A 20,493-nucleotide genomic window follows, 5' to 3' on the forward strand; every position below is an offset into this window, starting at 1 on the left:
CAACAATTTTCGTCCTAAAACATAAACGGATACCGGGAAACGCGGGGACGTTAAGTGTTCCCCGAAGGGCTTATCGAATTTGTCGCGGCTGAACCGTTTAGGGGCTATATTCCCGAGGATTCTTATCGTTACTTTCCGACTCGTTACCTCTAATTTAGCATTTTAAATGTCGCCTATACGTATGCGTCGCTGATCGTGTCCATGGCACAGCGGGGCTGGTATCAATGACTCAACGTGCCAGGAATTCGCCTTCTCCAGCATCCGGCTGATCTTTCGGAACGCCTGGAAACACGCGACCACCCGACTGGTAGCTGCTCCTTCGAGTCGGGCATTACGATTTCGTCGGACTCGCGGCCTCAGACGAGATCGCTTGACGAGCCTTTTAGAAAAGCGATATCGGAATTCTTAAGAGCAACGGGTATTCGGGGATGATCTTAGGTCAATCAGCTCGTGGGACATGGATGTATATCTTGCTTAAAAAGATGGCGGTCCTCGCGATACCCGGGTTTTATGAGCTGACTTTCTGCGAGCATTAGTAATCTTTGGCTTAACCCCTTTGCACTCCACGAGTTTTTGGCTAAAGAAGAGCAGGAGTTCAAAGATTTTCTGCTATAAAGCTGACTATATTTCTTAGAGCACTAAATAAGAATTCGTATAATAATTAACCCTTTGCACTCGAGACGTGACCTTCAGTCACCATTTCGTAAAATTTGGAAGATCGATATTAACCGTTTGAGTCCCAAGCAGTGCTTGAGGCTTTTGGAAGAACACGGTTGATAATCTCTGAACAGCGCGATAACGCTTGCCTTAATCGAGTGCGAAGAAGTCCAAACAGCGTGATAGCGCTTGTTTAATTTTATGTCGAAAAATCCTAATCGTCGCAATAGCGTTTGTTGGTACTATGTGACGTACGTGCATCAACAAAGTTGAGCGCGATCGCGCTGCTTGGGACTCAAACGGTTAATTAACATATCAAATTTAATGTAATGTAACAGTGTGCAAAGTATCGAAATCAAATAATTCTACAATTCTATTATTATACAATTCTTTATTTACTGCTGAAAAAAATATCGTCAGTTTTTTAGTAGAGAATCTTTGATTTTCTACTCTTCTCTAACCAAAAAATCGTCGAGTGCAAAGGGTTAACACATAGAATTATACCTCGATACCTCGCACACCGTTATATTATCTTAAATTTGACATATCAATGAGTATCGATCTTTGAAATTTTATTAAATGGCGACTGAAGGGTGCCTCTCTAGTGCAAAGGGTTAAGTCTGCTTCGTGTTGCATTTTGGACAACTGTTTAAGTACGTGGACGAAGTATAGAATAGGTTCAGAGAATATCATTTTTGAGGTTAGGATTGAAAATTCTCGTTGAGTTAATCTTGGTAATCAAGGGAGAACTTATGGATTAATAAATTCTATCTTAGGGGGGTTAGAATTATAAATATTAGGAGGTTGTGGCTTTTGGGCAACTGTTTAAATACGTAGACGAAGCAGGGAATAACTTTTTTGAGGTTAGAATTGAAAATTCTTGTTGGGTTAATCTTGGTAATCAAGGGATAACTTATGGATTAATAAATTCTAGCTTAGGGGGGTTAGAATTATAAATATTAGGAGGTTGTGGCTTTTGGACAACTGTTTAAATACGTAGACGAAGTAAGGAATAGCTTTTTTGAGGTTAGGATTGATAATTCTCATTGAGTTAATCTTGATAATCAAGGGAGAACTTATGGATTAATAAATTCTAGCTTAGAAGGAGTAAAATTATGAAGATTAGGAGATTGTAACAAGAATTGAGCAGGAAAATTGTTTTGCTCATTGCAAATGACAAAATTGTCTTCAATTTTGTTAAATCTGAATAAAACTAACTTTGAAATTAATTTTAATTTCAACTTCCAGTACTCACACGCATACACGTTATTTACAATAGATTTATAAATGAACAAAAATTCGTTTTCAAAAAGATGATAAAAGGTTATGTATTATCACCAATTTTCGATGAAATAAAATTAGGATGATTATCAATAAATATTCCTGGGAACATGGACTTTCTTTAAAAATAACCTCGAACAGGTTCTTAAACCTGTAAATTATTGAACGTATTTTTGAAGCGATTAAAAAATTGCGAAAAGAGGTTGCTAAATTAGGAAGGAAATTAAAGGGATGAATTATTTTGTCCATAGTCACTGACGAAACTCGACGACCTGATCCAGGTGCACGAGGCATCCAGCAATTCGACCGGAAGTGGAATCGTAGCCAGCAGCCTGATGCAATTGCTGTGCAGCCTGGTCCCCGAGGAGCCTTTCGAAAAATCGGCATTGCAAACGCGGGTGCAGGATATTGCTGGGTGAGTAGCTGAAACGCATCCCTGTGACCCCCATGTTTTTCGCGTTACGAGACCTTAAAAATTCGACGTCTACGTTCGGCATCGATCGTACTTTACGTGCCCGTGTCATTTCCATTCTCGGGGAAGTGTGCTATTTAAAGTGGCGGTGTGCATTAAGGGGGCAGATGTCATAAATGTTTTTCTTGAATTAGAAACTCTGAGGAAATATATGAAGCGGAAGTAACGCGATGGCGTATTTTATTTTTATGTGACTTTGGAAATTCTGCCCGGCGAGAAAAGCGAGCCACGAAATTCACTTTTTAAAAGTGCTTTTTCGAACGTATCGTGTTAGATCCTTTTTTTCTCCTTTCCTTTTTTCTTTCCTGGGGTGTACTAACGCTTGCCTTTTGAAGTTCTTCGAGTTTATGAACGAGTCATCCTCGAGTGCTTCTCGAGTACCCCGAATATAGTCGTGATCGTAAATTGAATGAGATTTTTCAGGGAAATTTAAATTATTATAGGTAGAAGTGCTAGATGTTTTATGGGATCAATATCTTTCGAATAAATATTTTTAAACATTTTTTGGACACTATATAGATTATTTATACTTATAATAAGTTGATATTGTGTAAATATATAGTTAATTATTTTCTGCTGAATTATTTGATAATTGCAAGTCAAAATTTGGATTATTCTTTATCAATTGATTATCTGAAAAGTTTTGAAAATAATTATGAATTATTATTATTCAATTACTTTTTAGGGAATTGCAGGGAAATGGGTGGCTAAAATGAGTTACTATTTTCTGCTGGATAAAGTAAAATTTGTTTAAATTTATTTGATCAGGAATAACGTTATAATGCTATGAATTTTTATTTAATAGATTTTGGTGTTTAATAGAACGAAATTGGAATACAACGGTATAATAGATACGTATGATTAAAATTTTCTAAATTTTCTTCCATTAGAAATATGACATGCTGCACTCTTGTGGTACCATTATACTAATTACCATTACAGATTCTATCGCGTTCATGAAAACACGAAGCTATACTTTTAATTAAAACACTTTAATGCACTTTATATTAATCTGCTAAAAAGGGCATTCTTTAATTTCGAAATTAACTTTTTTAACTTGAAAGTATTCGAAAGCGTAAAATTAAATACGTTCTTTTTTTTAATAACAAAAATCTTCAACGTGGATATTTTTGTAGGGTATTAGCGTTTTTGCCAGTGTCTGCCTCATTTCCCTTGCATGATAAAATTATTTCTGCTGTTCCATTAAGTATTCATGTAGTAAAAGCTGTGATATTTGAAATCTAATTGCGCGCGTTAGACTTCGAGTGTATACTTAACCTGAACACACAAGTGTTATAATGAAATGCAAATATCGTTTATTCAATAATAGTGCAAAATGCTAAAAATACCACGAATATACTACGGCAATAATCAAAACATAGTTGCAATTATTCTTCAATTATTTTTTACAAACGAAACATAATTGCCATTCATTGTATTTGAATTATTTTTATTTTTTAAGTCGAATGGTATAATACTTCCCAAGATTTTGTTTTAAAATGGAATTATTATTGAAATATTCGTGCAAAAATGAAGAAAAGAAAACATTTATATCAGCACACGATGATTAGAGTCTTAAATATTTTCATTTCTTTTTATTTTTAATTTTATTTTTCTATAAATGTATCATAAAAATGAAAATGATCGATATTAGCTTTCTAGAATTGATGCAATCTACATAAACATTATCCTGGTCCAATTATTAATTATTTAATGATACGATGATTAAGTACACCTAAAACACAAACAATAATATTATTATAGTATCGTTTATTTCCTTGCTATTAAGTACAATATTTACACTATTATCAATTCACATTTTATGAATATTAGTATTCACGTTTTATAAACATTATTATACCCTGTATTAAATAATTTATATTTAATTATCCAAAAATAATATTTGAATTATCACATCATACCTACATCAATCAAATTTATTACTGTATTTAAATAAAACAAAAAATTCATAATATTTATCAAACAAAAATCAGAAATCATCAAATTTTATATTACAGTAATCATTAATCAATGAATTTAAAAATACCATTCGATAATAATAAATATATAATATGCGTAATAATAAAATAATAAAATAATAATAACCCAATAATATAATAATATAATAATAAAATAGTATAATAATATTAGACTATAATAATAAAATAATATAATAATACTAGGCTATAATAATAAAATAATATAATAATACTAGGCTATAATAATAAAATAATAAAATATCTTATTATTATCTTATTATTTCGACAATAATATTTTAGCAACAATATATTACATAGATCATAGCCAATGTAACAAAGGGTAGAAAGAATCGTCATACATACCACTTCATTTTCGCTGTCCATTTAAATTCCTACGTCAAAATTTTTGCTCCCAGTCTCTCCTATTTATGCGTTGCGCAAACAACGGGACGCACGACTTCTTTGAGGCGGACAACGAGGAAAAGACTTTAACACTTTGACACGCATGGACCACCCCTGTGGAAAAACACGACGGTCCTGTCGCGAGCTGAATTTAATACGCGAGTCACGGGGCAAAGTGACAAGGTGCAAGCTGTTTTCGTTGCATCCTCTGAGATTTGATCTTCAGCAGAAGACGCGTTGCACCTGGGTCAACTTCCTCCTTCGGGACCCCCCAATTGGTCGTTTAATCCTTCCCAGTTTACGCGGTATTATTTCCTTTTTCTCCTCTTATTAGTCGAATATATTGAAGTATACACAGATGCCAGGTTGCTTTCCTTAAAACAGAAATTTCGATTTTTAATTTCATCTTTCTGATACAAAAATGCATATAATAAATATTGTATTTTTATATATGATTATTATATATTAACATTTTACTAGACTATATATATATAATTTAATAATAGTTTAATTAATTTCCTCGAGCAATTACAAACATTTCGGTTCCATGTTTATTTCCATAATTATTATAGAGTCCCCATAGTGATTAATACAGGTCGATGTAAGTAAATATAGGAACGTGTCTGAAATGAATCAGTACATGCAGTACTGTGCAAATGAAAAACTATATTAGCACCATTCGTTAATCTCTTTTCATAAATTATTTTATATTCTCAGTAAAGTATTTCTATATTTTTGTTATTTTATTATTGCTCTGTCAGCAAGTTCTCAGATCTTCCACTAGAACCAAAGATAATACTATAACGAATGGTAATTCACGGTTAGAATTCACTGACGAATATTCGAATATTTCATATTTTTGACTTTTAATCCCAATCATCGATTTAACCCTTTCGCGACGGGCGTCGTATATATACGACAGTCATTTATTGGATTACAGCGACATTTTATAATTATATTATTATTTTATTTCAACAACGAACTCTAAATAAAGCTAGTACAGGCATATTAGGTCACGCAGAAAATGGTGGCAAAGTATAGTATTCAGTTGCGCCCTCGCAAAGGGCACGACAGTTGCCAAAAATCTTGCCCAAAGTCGCGACGTCATGAAAAATGGCGAAGTATGGTACAAATGCGTCGTCGCGAAAGGGTTAATTTCCGAAAAATTTTTAAGTTTTGGAGAAAATAACATTCGAGGGTGCAAGGTTTGTTTATCGGAAATTCACGAGGAATGGTGGGTGTATTTTGTACGGAGTATTTTATCCGGTGAATCTGCAAATTTCTAGTTTACTAACTCGTAACGTCCAACTTTGAATAATGAACGAACGAAAGCGTGATCGGAGTGATTGCTAGCCGGTCGCCGGTAGTCGAATTATTATGATTAATTTCCTGCCGATGCGAGAATGGCCTAGTCACGATTTTTACTCACCGTCCAAGATTGCTTTTCGCTCGTACCTTTAAAGTGCGCAGATGTCTAAGGACGATCGATCATTTCGTACCTCGTAATACGTATTTGAGAATCGTTAAGTGCATTCGCCGTCGTTCGCTCCCGTGAAAAAATAAACGCATGCCTCCTTTGTCCATCATGATCGAGATTTCGAACAATCATTTGCGTTCTTTGATAAATTCTAGTCATATCTATAAATAGTAATTCATAGTTACCCGTTGTTTCGTTAAACAAATATTTTATAATTTTATATTTAATGAGATGCGATATTTATTTTTGTAGTATTTTATAGGTTATGTATAGTTCTAACCTATAAATGTTAATTTAATTGTACCTTGCTAGTTCATAGAACAAGTATTTTAAGGTATATTTAATGATTACTCGATAAATTTATCATTTTTTAATATATATAGTTTGTTACTTATACAGATATATTGTAATATATTATATAGGTGATAATTTTGGATCAAATTACTTGAGAGAAGCGAAGAATATTTTCTTATTATTCAGTATTCAATATTTACATAAAATACTTTCCATATTAAATAATAAATGAATTATTCGATAAATTCATTATTTTCTCATTTTTGTAGTATATTGTATATGTTATTTTGTAGTATATTATTAGTATAGTATATAGAGTTCTAACCTATAAATGGTAATTTTGGATAGAGCTATTGTGTGACAGAAACGAATAATTTTCTTTGTCATTTACTATTTAACAATTATTTTTACAATATTTTCTATTTTATTATATTTTGTGGAATTTATAAGCTCGTTCCCCATTCAGGAACCTGTTACATATGAGAATAATAATTTTCTAATACTATTATCGAAAGTAACAATATTCCTCTGAGAGGAATAATTTTCTTGCCCAAATTTAATTTAAATACCGAGTAAATAACCTAGGCGGTCAATTTATCTTCAAAAGATCAATTAATAAGTACCCAAAAGAGTCGAGTGAACACTCCAAAAATGAACCACCGAAGAAAATACACATATGCTATTATTACTATTAAATTGCATAAAAATCCCGAATATTTTCCGAATAAATTATAAATAAAAATATTCTTCGTTTTGCATACAAAAATTCGATCCTCTACACCAAACATCAGCTGAAGCAAAGACAGAATAGAGATCAGAATTGACCCACGTTCGCCATTAGACCATTAATTCAAGCTTCATCTTCTCTTCTCGCTCTCGTTTCATAGCCTTCGCTATGGGGATCAGAAAATGGTAAACAAACGTCGTTCAACGCGAATCTTTCCGTCCTAAATGTCGTTTGTACGCGAAATATCAACCTAACAGAATCATCGAGGAGTCTTCACTCGGTGAACAAAAGCTTCGAGCCCGGCCAGATAAGCGGACGAAATGAGAGCAGCCGGTTGGTCTGCGCTATCAAAACGCTTATCCGTGGGTTTCGCAATCTATGATTAAAGAGTCGTATATGCCGACGTCTCTCACAGGAATTATTCCCTTGCTCTGCAGCGAAAACGGCGAATGGCCCTTTTGTCGTAAAACGGCGCCGCAAAGCTAGAGAGGCTTCGCGTAACGCGCGCCATCGTTTCCCTTTTTGTTGTTTCTTTCACTGGAGATGCACTCGGGCTGCCGCGAATTTTAAATGATTCGTTATCGCGCAAAGGAGATGCGTTTTTCGTCGAAAAAGTTCAGGCAAAGTAACGTTCCATATGGCCACCGGAGTTAGGGCTTTTATGCCGGCAAGCAAACATGGCGGACGTTTCAGAAATAATTGATCATGTTCGCTCGGTGTTTTATGATCTTTCGCTGTTCGCGTGTTTCGAAGTTGGGCGGAACAGATATCTTATTGTATAGACTGTACGTTCTTCTTCTTTTATTATTCATTTATTATGATTCTCGACTTATTCTCTTCGTTGGTCACTATTACACCCCAGTTGGTGGATTTTAATTGCTAGGATTTGCATATTTGGAAGATAATACAGTCAAAGATACGTTGTATATTTTAAAAAGATGTACTATATTTTTATCGAATGTCAGAATTACCGTGAAAGAATACAAAAGAAATTATAATAAAATAATAAACATATATTTAGGATTAATTTTAGGATTCCCAGAGGTAATTCACAGAATCTGCAAGTAGAAAAGTTTAAAATTATCGTTGATTTCTTCGTATATAAAATTTTCAAAGGGAGTATGTGTACGTATAGTTCTAAGCATAGAAAAAATAAAGCATAAAATTATGTTTTATGTTCTCTCTTTGTCTCCAAAAATGAACAAATTATTAGAAAATTATTCGAGAAATGGAATCAACTAATCATCATCCATATATCAATGTTTCCTAATTTCTTTCTAGTTGTTAGAATTGGATATTTTAGATTAGGATTAGAAGATAATACAGTCAAAAATATGTTGTATATTTTAAGGAGATGTACTACAGTTTTATCGAATGTCAAAATTACTGTCAAATACAAAAGAAATTATAATAAAATAATAAACTTACTTTTAGGCTTAATCCTAGTATTCCCAGAGATAATTCATAGAATCTACAAGTAGAAAAGTTTAAAATGATCATTGGTTTCTCTGTATAAAAATTTGTTGAAAAATTATATGTACTTATAGTACTAGGCATAGGAAAAATAAAACACAAAATTTTGTTTTAAATTCTCTCTTTGTCTCCAAAAATGAACAAATTATTAGAAAACTATTCTAGAAATGGAATCAACTAATTATCGTCTATATATCAATGTTTCCCAACCTCTTTTGAGTTACTATACTTCTTCATAATGATCGTCATAATAATCAGTGATTTTTCTTCTTTCTCTTTCACCTCGATTCTCTTCTATATAAGATGAAGTAAACTTAATAATATTAAAAATAACCATTTCGGATTTTAATTTCAACTTAATTTTAATTTAAATGTTAACATCCTGCAGCCTACAATATCGCGTGAGGCTAGTGGCAAGGGAATCAGGTCAACAATAAGTGTCATTGGTGAGAGGCGTGGTTTGTAGATGAGGCCCATAGTAAACATCATGGGCTAGGCTCGTAGTTCATTTTCGCCAATGTTTTCCTGTCTCAGTTACGTGTTATTCTTCGTCGGGTTCGTACGTAGTTGCCTAATGTGTCCGATGAGTCTTGACGTGTTCGACGTTGTTGTTGACTATGGCATACACCATCGGAACTCAAATGGTAAGCCAAGAGATTAAAATTCAATATACTTAGGAATATTTTTATAATTATATCAAGGTATAAATAAATGCTAAAAGTAATTTCTGTAACACCCCCAAAGGTACTTCACGGTCTACCAGTTGGGGACCAATGATTAGTATCAAACAATGCAAGCTGGTACAACTCGAAGAACCAGCCAACGAATCAATTTAGTCATTCCCCATAAAAGTTAAATCGATTAATACAATTTCTCGAACTTTCCTAAAATTCAGTGTCAAAGAACTTAATCCATACTCGATATTGTATATTTGAAATAAGTTTCTGCTATTTATTAACCTCTTCACTATTGAGTTACGAAGAGAGTAGCTAACTCCCTGGCCTGAATTAATTTAAAAAAATTTTATTTCTTTTAAATCTAATAAAAACTTGATCGTAATATAATATCGTGCGTTATAAGCCTACTTGAAGTAGTAAAGATGAATACAGACGGAAAATCTCTGGTCAGAGGAAGATATAAGAGTATGTTCATGTCCTTTCATAAACGTAAACTAGTTTACGAGAGTTATTAAATTTTGCAAGATATTTTGCAAGGTATAATATAAGAGTGACTATGTTTGGTGCGTTTGTTTCCTATTGGCAGATGGGTGCATTTGTTTCGATCATTGAGAATGAGAGGAATGAGGAATGAACGAAGGGTTCACGGACGAACATAGTCTCGCAATATTTTCGACAGAGGGCAAAATAATGCAAGGATTGTATTAAAAAATATTTCTCTCTTGTCCTAGGACATGGCAGGACACCTTAGAATAGTTGGATTGCGTTTAGAAAGAATTTTCTAAGCTCCAACAGCTTTGAAATCCATGGACGTCGTATCACGTCATGGCAGTCATATTGCAGCGTGACGTCACACGACGTTTGCAAGCATGAAAGGGTTAATCGATTACTAAAATTTTTAATTTAGATATCAGTTTTTTGACAGAGGGCAAAATAATGCAAGGATTGTAATAAAAAAATGTCTTCCTTGTCCTAGGACATGGCAGGACACATTAGAATAGTTGGATTGCGTTTAGAAGGAATTTTCTAAGCTCCAACAGCTTTGAAATCCAAATCCATGGACGTTGTATCACGTCATGGCAGTCATATTGCAGCGTAACGTCACAGACGTTTGCAGGAGTGAAAGGATTAATTAATTACTAAAATTCTAAATTTAGATATCAAAAGTCCTGAAAATTTCGAAACTTAAATATTATACCTTGATCCCAGAAATCAGAATAAATTCGACGGAATAGGTGACCACGTAAAAATGATAAATAAGATTAGGCCGAATTGGGAGTGTCGCTTATCTCGAGCAAAGAACACTAGGAAAAAAGACTCGAAGGCTTAGTTCGCAATCTAATATAATCGAGAACTCTCGAAGACGATGATAATCGGGGCTCAAGTGGCAATCGGTGAGGTAATTGCTAGAACGCTCCTAGAAAAATCAGTCGGCAAACACTCTTATTATTAATCCCGATGAGTTGATCGAACGAACGACCAAAACGATGGCTCATTCCCTTTCGCCTTCTCAGATGTTGATACAGCTTTAATCGAGGTAGGATCAACCGAGCAATTGGTAATTTGCTTACGGGACGCGTGGCCATTCTTCGCAGTTGGGATTCCCCTTGTTCACGAAATTGATAAGACGACCGGCGAATTAAGAAGTGTAAACGTTGACGATGAATCTCGCTATTTGCCGACCAGCTTCTCTCGTTAAGGGCTTTTCCACCATTTTGTGTTCCACTGTGTTTCGCAAAATGGCAGACGGCTCAGCAATAATCGTTGCACAGACTGACACCAAGAAATATTAGTATCATTCTATTATTTAGTAAATTAGGTATTAATAAAAATTTGCAATAGAATTTTTCAAATTTTTCAAATTTGCAATAATTAAACATCACGTTCCTACTAATTTCTTGCCTAAATATTAAAATAATTAATTAACAATCTCAACATTCTGTCTATCTAAAACTAACTGACACTCATTCGTCTTCCAAACATAATTATTTCAATAAATTTTCAATTCTCGTGAATTTTCAGTGGAAACCGAAAGAGGAAAACCCAGTGTCGATTTTTGAATTATCGAATTCCATCCAAAATATTCAACGAGCTGTTGCTGAGTTCAATTTGATACTTATTATTTACCTACTTTGTTTATCGGATATTTTGGATGGAATTCGATGATTCGAAAATCGACATTGGGTTTTTCTCCTTCGGTTTCCATTGAAAATTCACGGAGAATTGAGAATTTATGGAAATAATTATGTTTGGAAGACGACTGAGTGTCAGTTAGTTTTAGATAGACAGAATGTTGTGATTGTTAATTAATTATTTTAATATTTAGGCAACAAATTTGTAGGAACGTGGAGTTTAATTATTGCAAATTTTTATTAATACCTAATTTACATATTTTAACATGCAATAAAATTAGGAATACTGCTATAATACTGAATAATACTATTATTTTTTGGTGTCAGTCTGTGCCACGATTATTATAATTTATATTAAAATCATTATTAAAAGTATAGCAATAGATATTGTTTTTTCACTTGCTAATTACTTTAAATTGACTAAAATAATATATATTCTAATAAATTTCTTTCGTCATACAACTTTTTCTGTGCAAAGAGTGCAAAATTTGTAAATACACATATTATTGCAAAACGAAAATTAATTTCAAGAATAATGTTAGTTAATTCTATGAAACGTACTTATGAAATTTATAGATTTCACGCGAAGCCTGAAATGTAACTGCAACGAGGAAAGTGTGCCAATTTGTAAAAGCGTTACCCCCGTTACACTAGCCTATTTCTCCCCTGGTGTAAATCACAGTTTACTTTCGTTAATTGGAACGTCCATGAAAGGAAGATGAAACGCTTTCAGTTTTTGTTTTCCTTTAAAATAGAATTAACCAGGCTTTCGGTCAGCTTATCGGCATTTGCATCTGCAAATGTGTACTCGGATGGCATAAATTTAATATAAACATCGTGTTTACAGTAAATATCGCTGTTTGTCTTTCGCATAATATTACTCACATTGTTACACGTTGACACGTCGCATATACGCTCGAACTAGATGATTACAACCCCTTTCACGATTATTAAGAATTCCATTAACCCTTTGCACTCGACGATTTTTTCGTTACAGGAAAATAGTGATTCGAAGACTTTCTGCCATAAAGACGACGATAATTTTAAAACGATAATTTTAAATAAGAAATCGTATAGAAATTAAGACGTGGAATTATTTTACCTCGATATTCCACGCATCGTTGGGTAATCTTAAATTTGATACATTAATTAACATCCATCTTTAGAATCTGATTAAATGGCGACTGAGAGTCGCCTCTCGAGTGCAAAGGATTAAAAACATATATAATTATAAAAATAAAATTATTATAAAAATGATACGTTTTAAAAATTGTCGTCAGTTTAAGATTGTTGACTCAACTATTATAAAGAATGTATATACTTAATGTAATAATAATACACTTTTGAATTAGTATTCTTAGACTCCAAGAAGCACCCTATCCCAAAGATATTTCTTATTCTTCAATAAATCTCCACATTTTATTTTATCTACGATCTGTCCAGGTGACAGTGAGTGAATATATATATTGATTCGCTTAAAAGTAACACGTACTTCAGTCCACCAATGTGAACGAGGTCTTAGCCGCCATTTTGAAAAAATTCTCATGGTACGAAGGCTTGAAATTCTAAAATAAAGTCTATTTATTCAGGGCATTGTTTAAAAAAAGAAACTCTTTAAACGAAGCTCTGTTATCGCAATAGGGTACATTCTCATCGTGATCAATCTTCCATGGAAACACACCCTGTTGCCATTCCAGGGACTGGCTACGTATTACACTGGACGTACTACTTACACGTTAAATCGCAATCTTTTTTCACGATAAGTATTTAACAAAGTACACGAGCCAAACGACTTTGCTGTAGGGATATTCGTAATAGTTATGGCAACGAAGTTACGAGCAAGTATTATATTACGGGGCGGCGTTTTATCGCGAAAATAAATGAAAGGTACGCTTTAGCGCGACGTGATTAAGCCGTGAGTTGCGCGAAACAAAGTTACGTCGGAGACGACAACGTTCCTCTTTCTTCTTTGAACACCGGGTAAATCTATTTTATTAATATAACGGCGCTACTGTTTGATCTGATAATTTCGTTTGGCCGTTCTAAAGAGCGTCCCGGCTTTTTTCCCCGCGCTTGCCGCGGCAAAGGCGCTCCCGTGCCCCTTTTCACTCAGGGGTTCTGCATTTTCGATGTACCTCTCCCTCTGTGTCTTACTAGATGAGCATTGATTTACTGAAAATATAGTAAAATAGTGGATATATTTCTGTCTTTATTTTCTTTGTATTTTAAATTCCGAATTTTGTTTTATTTATTATTACCGTTTTGACTGAGGGGGGCAATATTTTCGATGTATCTCTCCCTTTATGTCTTACTAGATGAGCATTGATTTACTGAAAATATAGTGAAATAGTGGATATATTTCTATCTTTACTTTTTTTTATTATTATTATTTTAAATTCCGAATTTTGTTTTATTTATTATTACCATTTTGACTGAGGGGGGCAATATTTTCGATGTATCTCTCTCTTTATGTCTTACTAGATGAACATTGATTTACTGAAAATATAGTGAAATAGTGGATATATTTCTGTCTTTATATTTTCTTTTTATTTTAAATTTCGAATTTTGTTTTATTTATTATTACCATTTTCACAAAAGGGGGGCAGTATTTTCGATGTATTTCTCCCTTTATGTCTCACTAGATGAGCATTGATTTACTGAAAATATAGAGGAATAGTGGATATATTTCTGTCTTTATATTTTCTTTTTATTTTAAATTTCGAATTTTGTTTTATTTATTATTACCATTTTCATTGAGGGGTCCTGCATTTATGATTCATCTCTTCTTCTGTGCATTCCTCGATGTTCACTGATTTAGTGGAAACATAATCAAATAGTGGATATGTTTCTGTCTTTTTGATTTTAAATTCCGAATCTTGTTTTATTTATTATTCCCATTTTCACTGAGGGGGACTGTATTTTTGATGTAACTCTTTTATGTGTTCTTCGATGGTTATTAATGTAGTAAAAATATAGCGAAATAGTGGATATACTTCTATTTTCAATTAAAAATTTTGAATTTTGTTTTATTTATTATTGCGATTCTATTTTATCGTATTAGCTTGTATAATTAATTACTAAAAGCTTGTGGTGCATCAATAAATATATTATGTTTTATGGAAAAAAATAAGGATAGTAATTTGCTCACTTGGTATACTCACTTCTCACGTATATTAAAAGACGAATGAAATAATATCGCAATGTAAAATTTCACAAATTTAAATTCGTTTCTAACAAATTTAATCCCAATATTTAAAAAAGAATCACCCCCTCCCTGTAAAAATGAAAAAGAAAAACGATTCGCAATGAATCTGATCGATTCCAATAAACAGAAGCAACGAAAAATCGTCGAATACCTAGAAAATTAAGCTTCTTCTTCAACAAGATCTCTTCCTCGCGTTCGAAATCGAATGATCATTTGGAACAAAGTCTAAATGGCAACGCGGGTGCACCTGCCGTGGAGAAAAGCTTAGAAGTTTAGGCGAGGCGAATCTGAAAGCGAGACAGAGTAGAAGAGAAATCGTTAGTGGTTGAAGGAGAACGGGGCAGGAAGAAAAAATATCGCGGGGGTGAATGAGCGAGGCGGGCTGGGTACGTAATCTGCTAATGGACTCTCTCCCTTTCGCCCTCTCCTTCTCTTTCGTCGTCCAAATTCACCCTCGCTCGGCGTACGGCTCCCTCTAACCCTCCTTCGACCCTCCTAGACTCGACTCGACTCATCTTCCGATTCTCTCTACCTTCCTTCTCCCTTTTTTCATTTTTCTCTCCTTTTTTACCTTTTTCTTCTCTTCTCTTCCCGTTCTTCCTCCTTTTCATTTTTCCTTACGTGTTGCTCCCGTACAAACCGTGCAAAATCATGTTTGGCAGTGGTATAGCGTGACTGTGATTATGAAGCAGCAGAGAGGATTTTGGATTTTTCCATTTCTTTTGGTTTCAGTGCTGTATAGAGACAGAGTTAGAAATTATACAGCAGTGAATTTGAGTTTACACAAATTTTATTTCTACTTTTTCGTTATTGAAATATATTTTATTTATTTGTTTTGTTAGGATTATTGGTTTTTGGAATCGAAGCTAATTCGATGATTTTCTTCTTTCTTTTTGGCATTGGCAAGTAAATTTTTGGTTATAGGGAATTGGGTGATTTTATTACTATTATACTATTATTTATACTATTTATAGTATTTATAAAATAGTATTTATAAATAAATATTATTTGTAATATACTATTATTTATACTATTTCTTAGGGTGAAATATTCGTACAAATTATTGTGAATAATCTTTCAATTTTTATCACGAATATTTTTCCATAAATTAAAGTTTCTTTTTTATAAGTCTTCGTTATTGTTATTTTTTTTTTTTTGTGTAAATTAATAAAATAAATGTATATTGTAAAATCATCTTTTTTATTTTCTTTCGTCGAAAGTAGAGAAATGATTGATGCATACCGCAAGTAGAAAGTCATAATCATTATTGGCACTGTTTCCACCCTTCGAAAGTTTGAACAGATTCCAAGGCAATCGGCAATTGAAGAATGAATCACTAACACCGGGCTGAGTTAAGCCAGCTGATGCTCCAAGTGCATCTGCTGTCTAATTCCTAACCGAATCGTTTAAACCTTTCATTGTAAATTTAGTATCTTGTGATCCTTAGTATCGCTTTTACCGCAAAAGTTTCGTGTCTTAAAAATATCCTTAAAAGCCTCTTTCTTCAATTAATTACTCCTTCAATCTCCAATTATCTCTTTATATAAACATCTCGATAATTTCTAGATACTAGATATTTTTAGTACAATTGAAATAAATCAAACACTATAATAGATTTAAAATTTATTGGATAATTGAATTTGTAATAAAAATATAGGGTACAAAATTTCTATTATATTTACTTATTTTATATTTATTTTAGAATATATTTATATATTTATTTTTCATAAATATTTTTAGTTATATTATTTATTTTTAATTATTTTTAATTAATTAATAGTTCTTCTAAAAAATTTATTGACAAATATTCTTTTATTCCTCTATGAATGCATAAATTTTTAAGGATTATGCCTTGTTAGTTATACTGCTCATATTTAACATTCCAAAATTTGTAACATCGTTTATTACGTTTGAATGCATCGCTAATGCAATAATTTGTAAATAGTAGCTGGAGGAAACGTTTCTATTTTCTCTTCTTTAAACTCATTTACGGCCCAAAGCTAACAGTCCTGTAATCACCGACCGTGTCGATATAATTTACTTCAATTCCACTGGAAATAATGCAAACATTGGGTTCATTAATGACGAACAAACTGTAATAGCGCGTTCCCAAGAATCTCATTCTATTTTTCCCTCGAATTTTTAATTAATAATTACAGCGACTTCTGAATTTTTGATATTCATACGAAGCGATACAAATGCTCCCAAATTAACAATCTCCAAATTCAAAATTAACCCAAATTTTTACTTGCATAATTACAAATACTATAAAGAAAGGGAAAAGAAATTAAAAAATTGAATTTATACAATACATCCCTGTTCTTAATTATTTAACACTATAATTATCGACAATATACATAAATAATAATAACATATATAATAATAACATCGACAATATAATAAATAATAATAAAATTATATATAATAAGATATATACATAATTATTGGATAATCGTTAAATAAATAAACGTACACATTGTAATCGTAGTAATTTGCACGAATATTATGCTCACATACAGTGTGACTGACACGCTATTTAAATTGTTAAATTTATTATACTCTTATACTCTGTCACCAAAATATTCTACTTTCCCCTCTTTTATTTCTTCCAATACCAGTCACAGGTCTAAATTATTCCGAACACCCGGTATATACTTATTTATTCGTTAATCGTTAAATAAATTTCTTTTTCAATAACAATGCAGGTCCGTATTTTCGCGTAATCACGAAAACGAAAATTTCGAACCCAGTTAATTCTCAACGTACCCAGTTTGACGTTAGTCTGTCATCGAAAGGACCACCGAAACCGACGAAGTTTCACGACGAAGGCACTCGGAGTGACAAACGAATTTTTGTCCCGGGCATAATCGAGTAATTAAATAACTGACGTGCGAAAATCACGAACAAGACGAGAGACGGTACGTGATAATAGTCAACGACAGTAATGACAACGGTAATGGGAACTGCGGGATCGGAACGGTGTTTGATCAGGTTGGATAGGGTCGTGAGTAGAAATAGGCGGCCACGGCTGCTCCTGTTCCCATTCTGCTCAGTGCCAAATTTCACCGCTGTCTATTATCCTTCCATAATGCTCCTTGTTGACAGAGACAGCACTAAACGGTTCGAAAAGAGTGTATGACAACTTGGAGAAGCATTTACGGTGTTTCGACTCGCGTTCGTGTTTGATTTGCCGTTATTTGCGAATCTCTACGCGTTTTGGAAGTAATGCGCTATCGTGAATATATTTTTTCAAATTTCTTTCTGTGTCGGTAATGGCGGTATAGGGGTCTCCGGATAAATGACCGCTCGATGGCCATTTACGCGGAGAAGCGAATTTCCGCGAATTGGCCGCTTTTATCCGACGTGGTCTCGTAGAACCGCGAATACGTTGAAGGGAAGGGAAACAGAGGGAGCTAGTGACATAAAATATAATACGAAATACTGTTTGGAGAATGTTCAGCTCTGTTTTCTGCCTCGCGGAATTCGCGTCTGTGGATAATACGTACTTCCACGAAATTTAAAGTAGCTTCGTACACGATCAGATTTGGTGTATACCATTTTGGTATTGCAATTTTATTATAACGAAGTGAATAGCTCGAAGAAATTTTTGCGAGCAACTTTTTTGGTATATATATATAATTAAATTTGGAATGTACATATTTCGTTTTAATCTTATAAACATTCGTAATCAGTTTGGAGTTTGCCCTGCTGCTAAGGAAAAAGGAAAGAAAGCAGATTATAAGAGATTAAAGAAATTAATCCTTACGGTTACTCAATCTCGCATTTTAATTCGCGTTTCGTTTTAATCATTTAATTATTCTTTCATTTCTATTAAAATTCATCGTTTTAATCCGCATCTCCGGCTGCCACGTTTAAAACATAAATTATCCTGCTGCAAAATATTAAGCGTTTTAAAAATTTCGCCATTTTGTTTCACACCTCGCGAGAGCTACGTACTTTTACGTAGGTACTTAATGCACTTAGTGTTTTCAATCCTACTGTGCTTTGGTCATTATTATGCCATATATCGTTCGTTCAAAAACAGAAACAAAAGATGATTACGAAATTAATTTAAAAAAAAGGAATATAATTATATCTCTCAATTTTTACAAATAATGATGTAATGTATGTAATAAAACGATATAACGGAATTACACTGTGCAACGCGAATTTTAATCTGTAATATCCATTAGCTATTTCTCGTAGAGTTTGCTTTCCTGAAAATGAATCCGTAATCGAAATTAGTATCGCATTAAGTATTACATAAAAGTATTACATAAAAAGTAAGAACGTTAGAAGATTTATTCTAGTTTTATAGGTTATATAGGTTTTATAGGTCTATTTTATAGGTTTTATAGGTCTATTTTATAGGTTTTATAGGTTAGGATTCGAAGCAAGTTTATCAATGCTCATAATTATAATTGGTGATCGAAGTTTAAAAATAAGCAAAAATTGAACAGTGGATGGGTAACTCTTGGAGCACCCTATAGATTCGCATTCTCCTGACTCTCAGCCGTGGCAGGACTCGATTGTGTGTATAGAGCAGCAGGATTCGCCTCATCCCTCGGGCTACCGAAATCCCGGCGTGAATGCATTACGCGTCAACGAACTCGGAGTAGCAATATCCTGAGTTGCTGGATGTTAGAGTACGGGGATTATAATACATTACCAATTCGACGAACGCCTCGGCCATTTGACCTTGTTTCAGACTTTATTTCGCGTGTCTGTCTCGTTCATTGGATTTCCAAGCTTTCATTGTTCGACGGCGCGCGAACGCGTAACGAAATGCGATTTTTATTAAACCGCCGCCATTTTGTAAAAGTGGTCCGCCGGATCGAACTTGTTACGGATAATGTTATTTGGAACAAAGCTTTGCGATTCGATTTAACACGTCAAGTATCCAGCCCGTTTTGCTTGCCGTTCCGTTCGGGCCCAGACTCGACCGTCAAGTGGGCCCCTGTCGACGAGCTAAGTGTTCATAAAACTCGGAGATACTGTACCAATTGTTATAACAGGAATTTCTAAACTTTAGGTCCAAAGATGGCGAAGAATTTAACACCAAAAGTTAGCACTTTTTGGTTCTAGGCTGGCCCGATTCCAGAGGATTGGCTGGGCCCGAACGGAAAGTCTGACGCCGGTCCCTTGGGACCAGCGTGGCATTGACCCCTAGGGACCGATGTGGCATTTAACACGTTAAGTGCCACGCTCGCAAACAAATCTTCTTATTTCACCAGAACAAAATGCGAGCACGGAATTCCCAAACGTTGGGTCCAAAGATGGCGAAGAATTTAACACGAAAAGTTTGCACTTTTTGGTCCTAGGCTGACCCCATTCCCGAGGACTGGCCGGGCCTATACGGAAAGTCTAGGTGTTAAACGCCACATCGGTCCCTACAGGTCGGTACCACGCTGGTCCCCAGGGACCGGCGCTAGACTTTCCGTATAGGCCCGGCCAGTTCTCGGGAATCGGGCCAGCCTAGGACCAAAAAGTGCTAACTTTTCGTGTTAAATTCTTCGCCATCTTTGGACCCAACGTTTAGGAATTCCGTGTTCGCATTTTGTTCTGGTGAAATAAGAAGTTTTGTTTGCGAGCGTGGCACTTAACGTGTTAAACGCCACATCGGTCCCTAGGGGTCGGTGCCACGCTGGTCCCCAGGCACCGGCGCTAGACTTTCCGTTCGGGCCCAGCCGATCCTCCGTGATGGGGCCAGTCTAGAC

At 34.1% G+C, this 20,493-nt stretch overlaps 1 protein-coding gene across 1 annotated transcript in view; it reads left to right on the forward strand.

The window, feature by feature from the left end:
- The window catches only part of ssp3 (short spindle 3), a 53,592-nt gene that overhangs the window by 13,166 nt on the left and 19,933 nt on the right, over positions 1–20,493 (forward strand). Inside the window, exon 11 of the mRNA XM_017909857.1 lies at positions 2,190–2,353. Within this exon, the coding sequence (XP_017765346.1) occupies positions 2,190–2,353 (164 nt within the window). The remainder of the gene's footprint in view (positions 1–2,189; positions 2,354–20,493) is intronic.

Source organism: Eufriesea mexicana, unplaced genomic scaffold (genome assembly GCF_001483705.2).
Source record: "Eufriesea mexicana isolate 0111107269 unplaced genomic scaffold, ASM148370v2 scaffold49, whole genome shotgun sequence".
Classification (NCBI taxonomy): domain Eukaryota; kingdom Metazoa; phylum Arthropoda; class Insecta; order Hymenoptera; family Apidae; genus Eufriesea; species Eufriesea mexicana.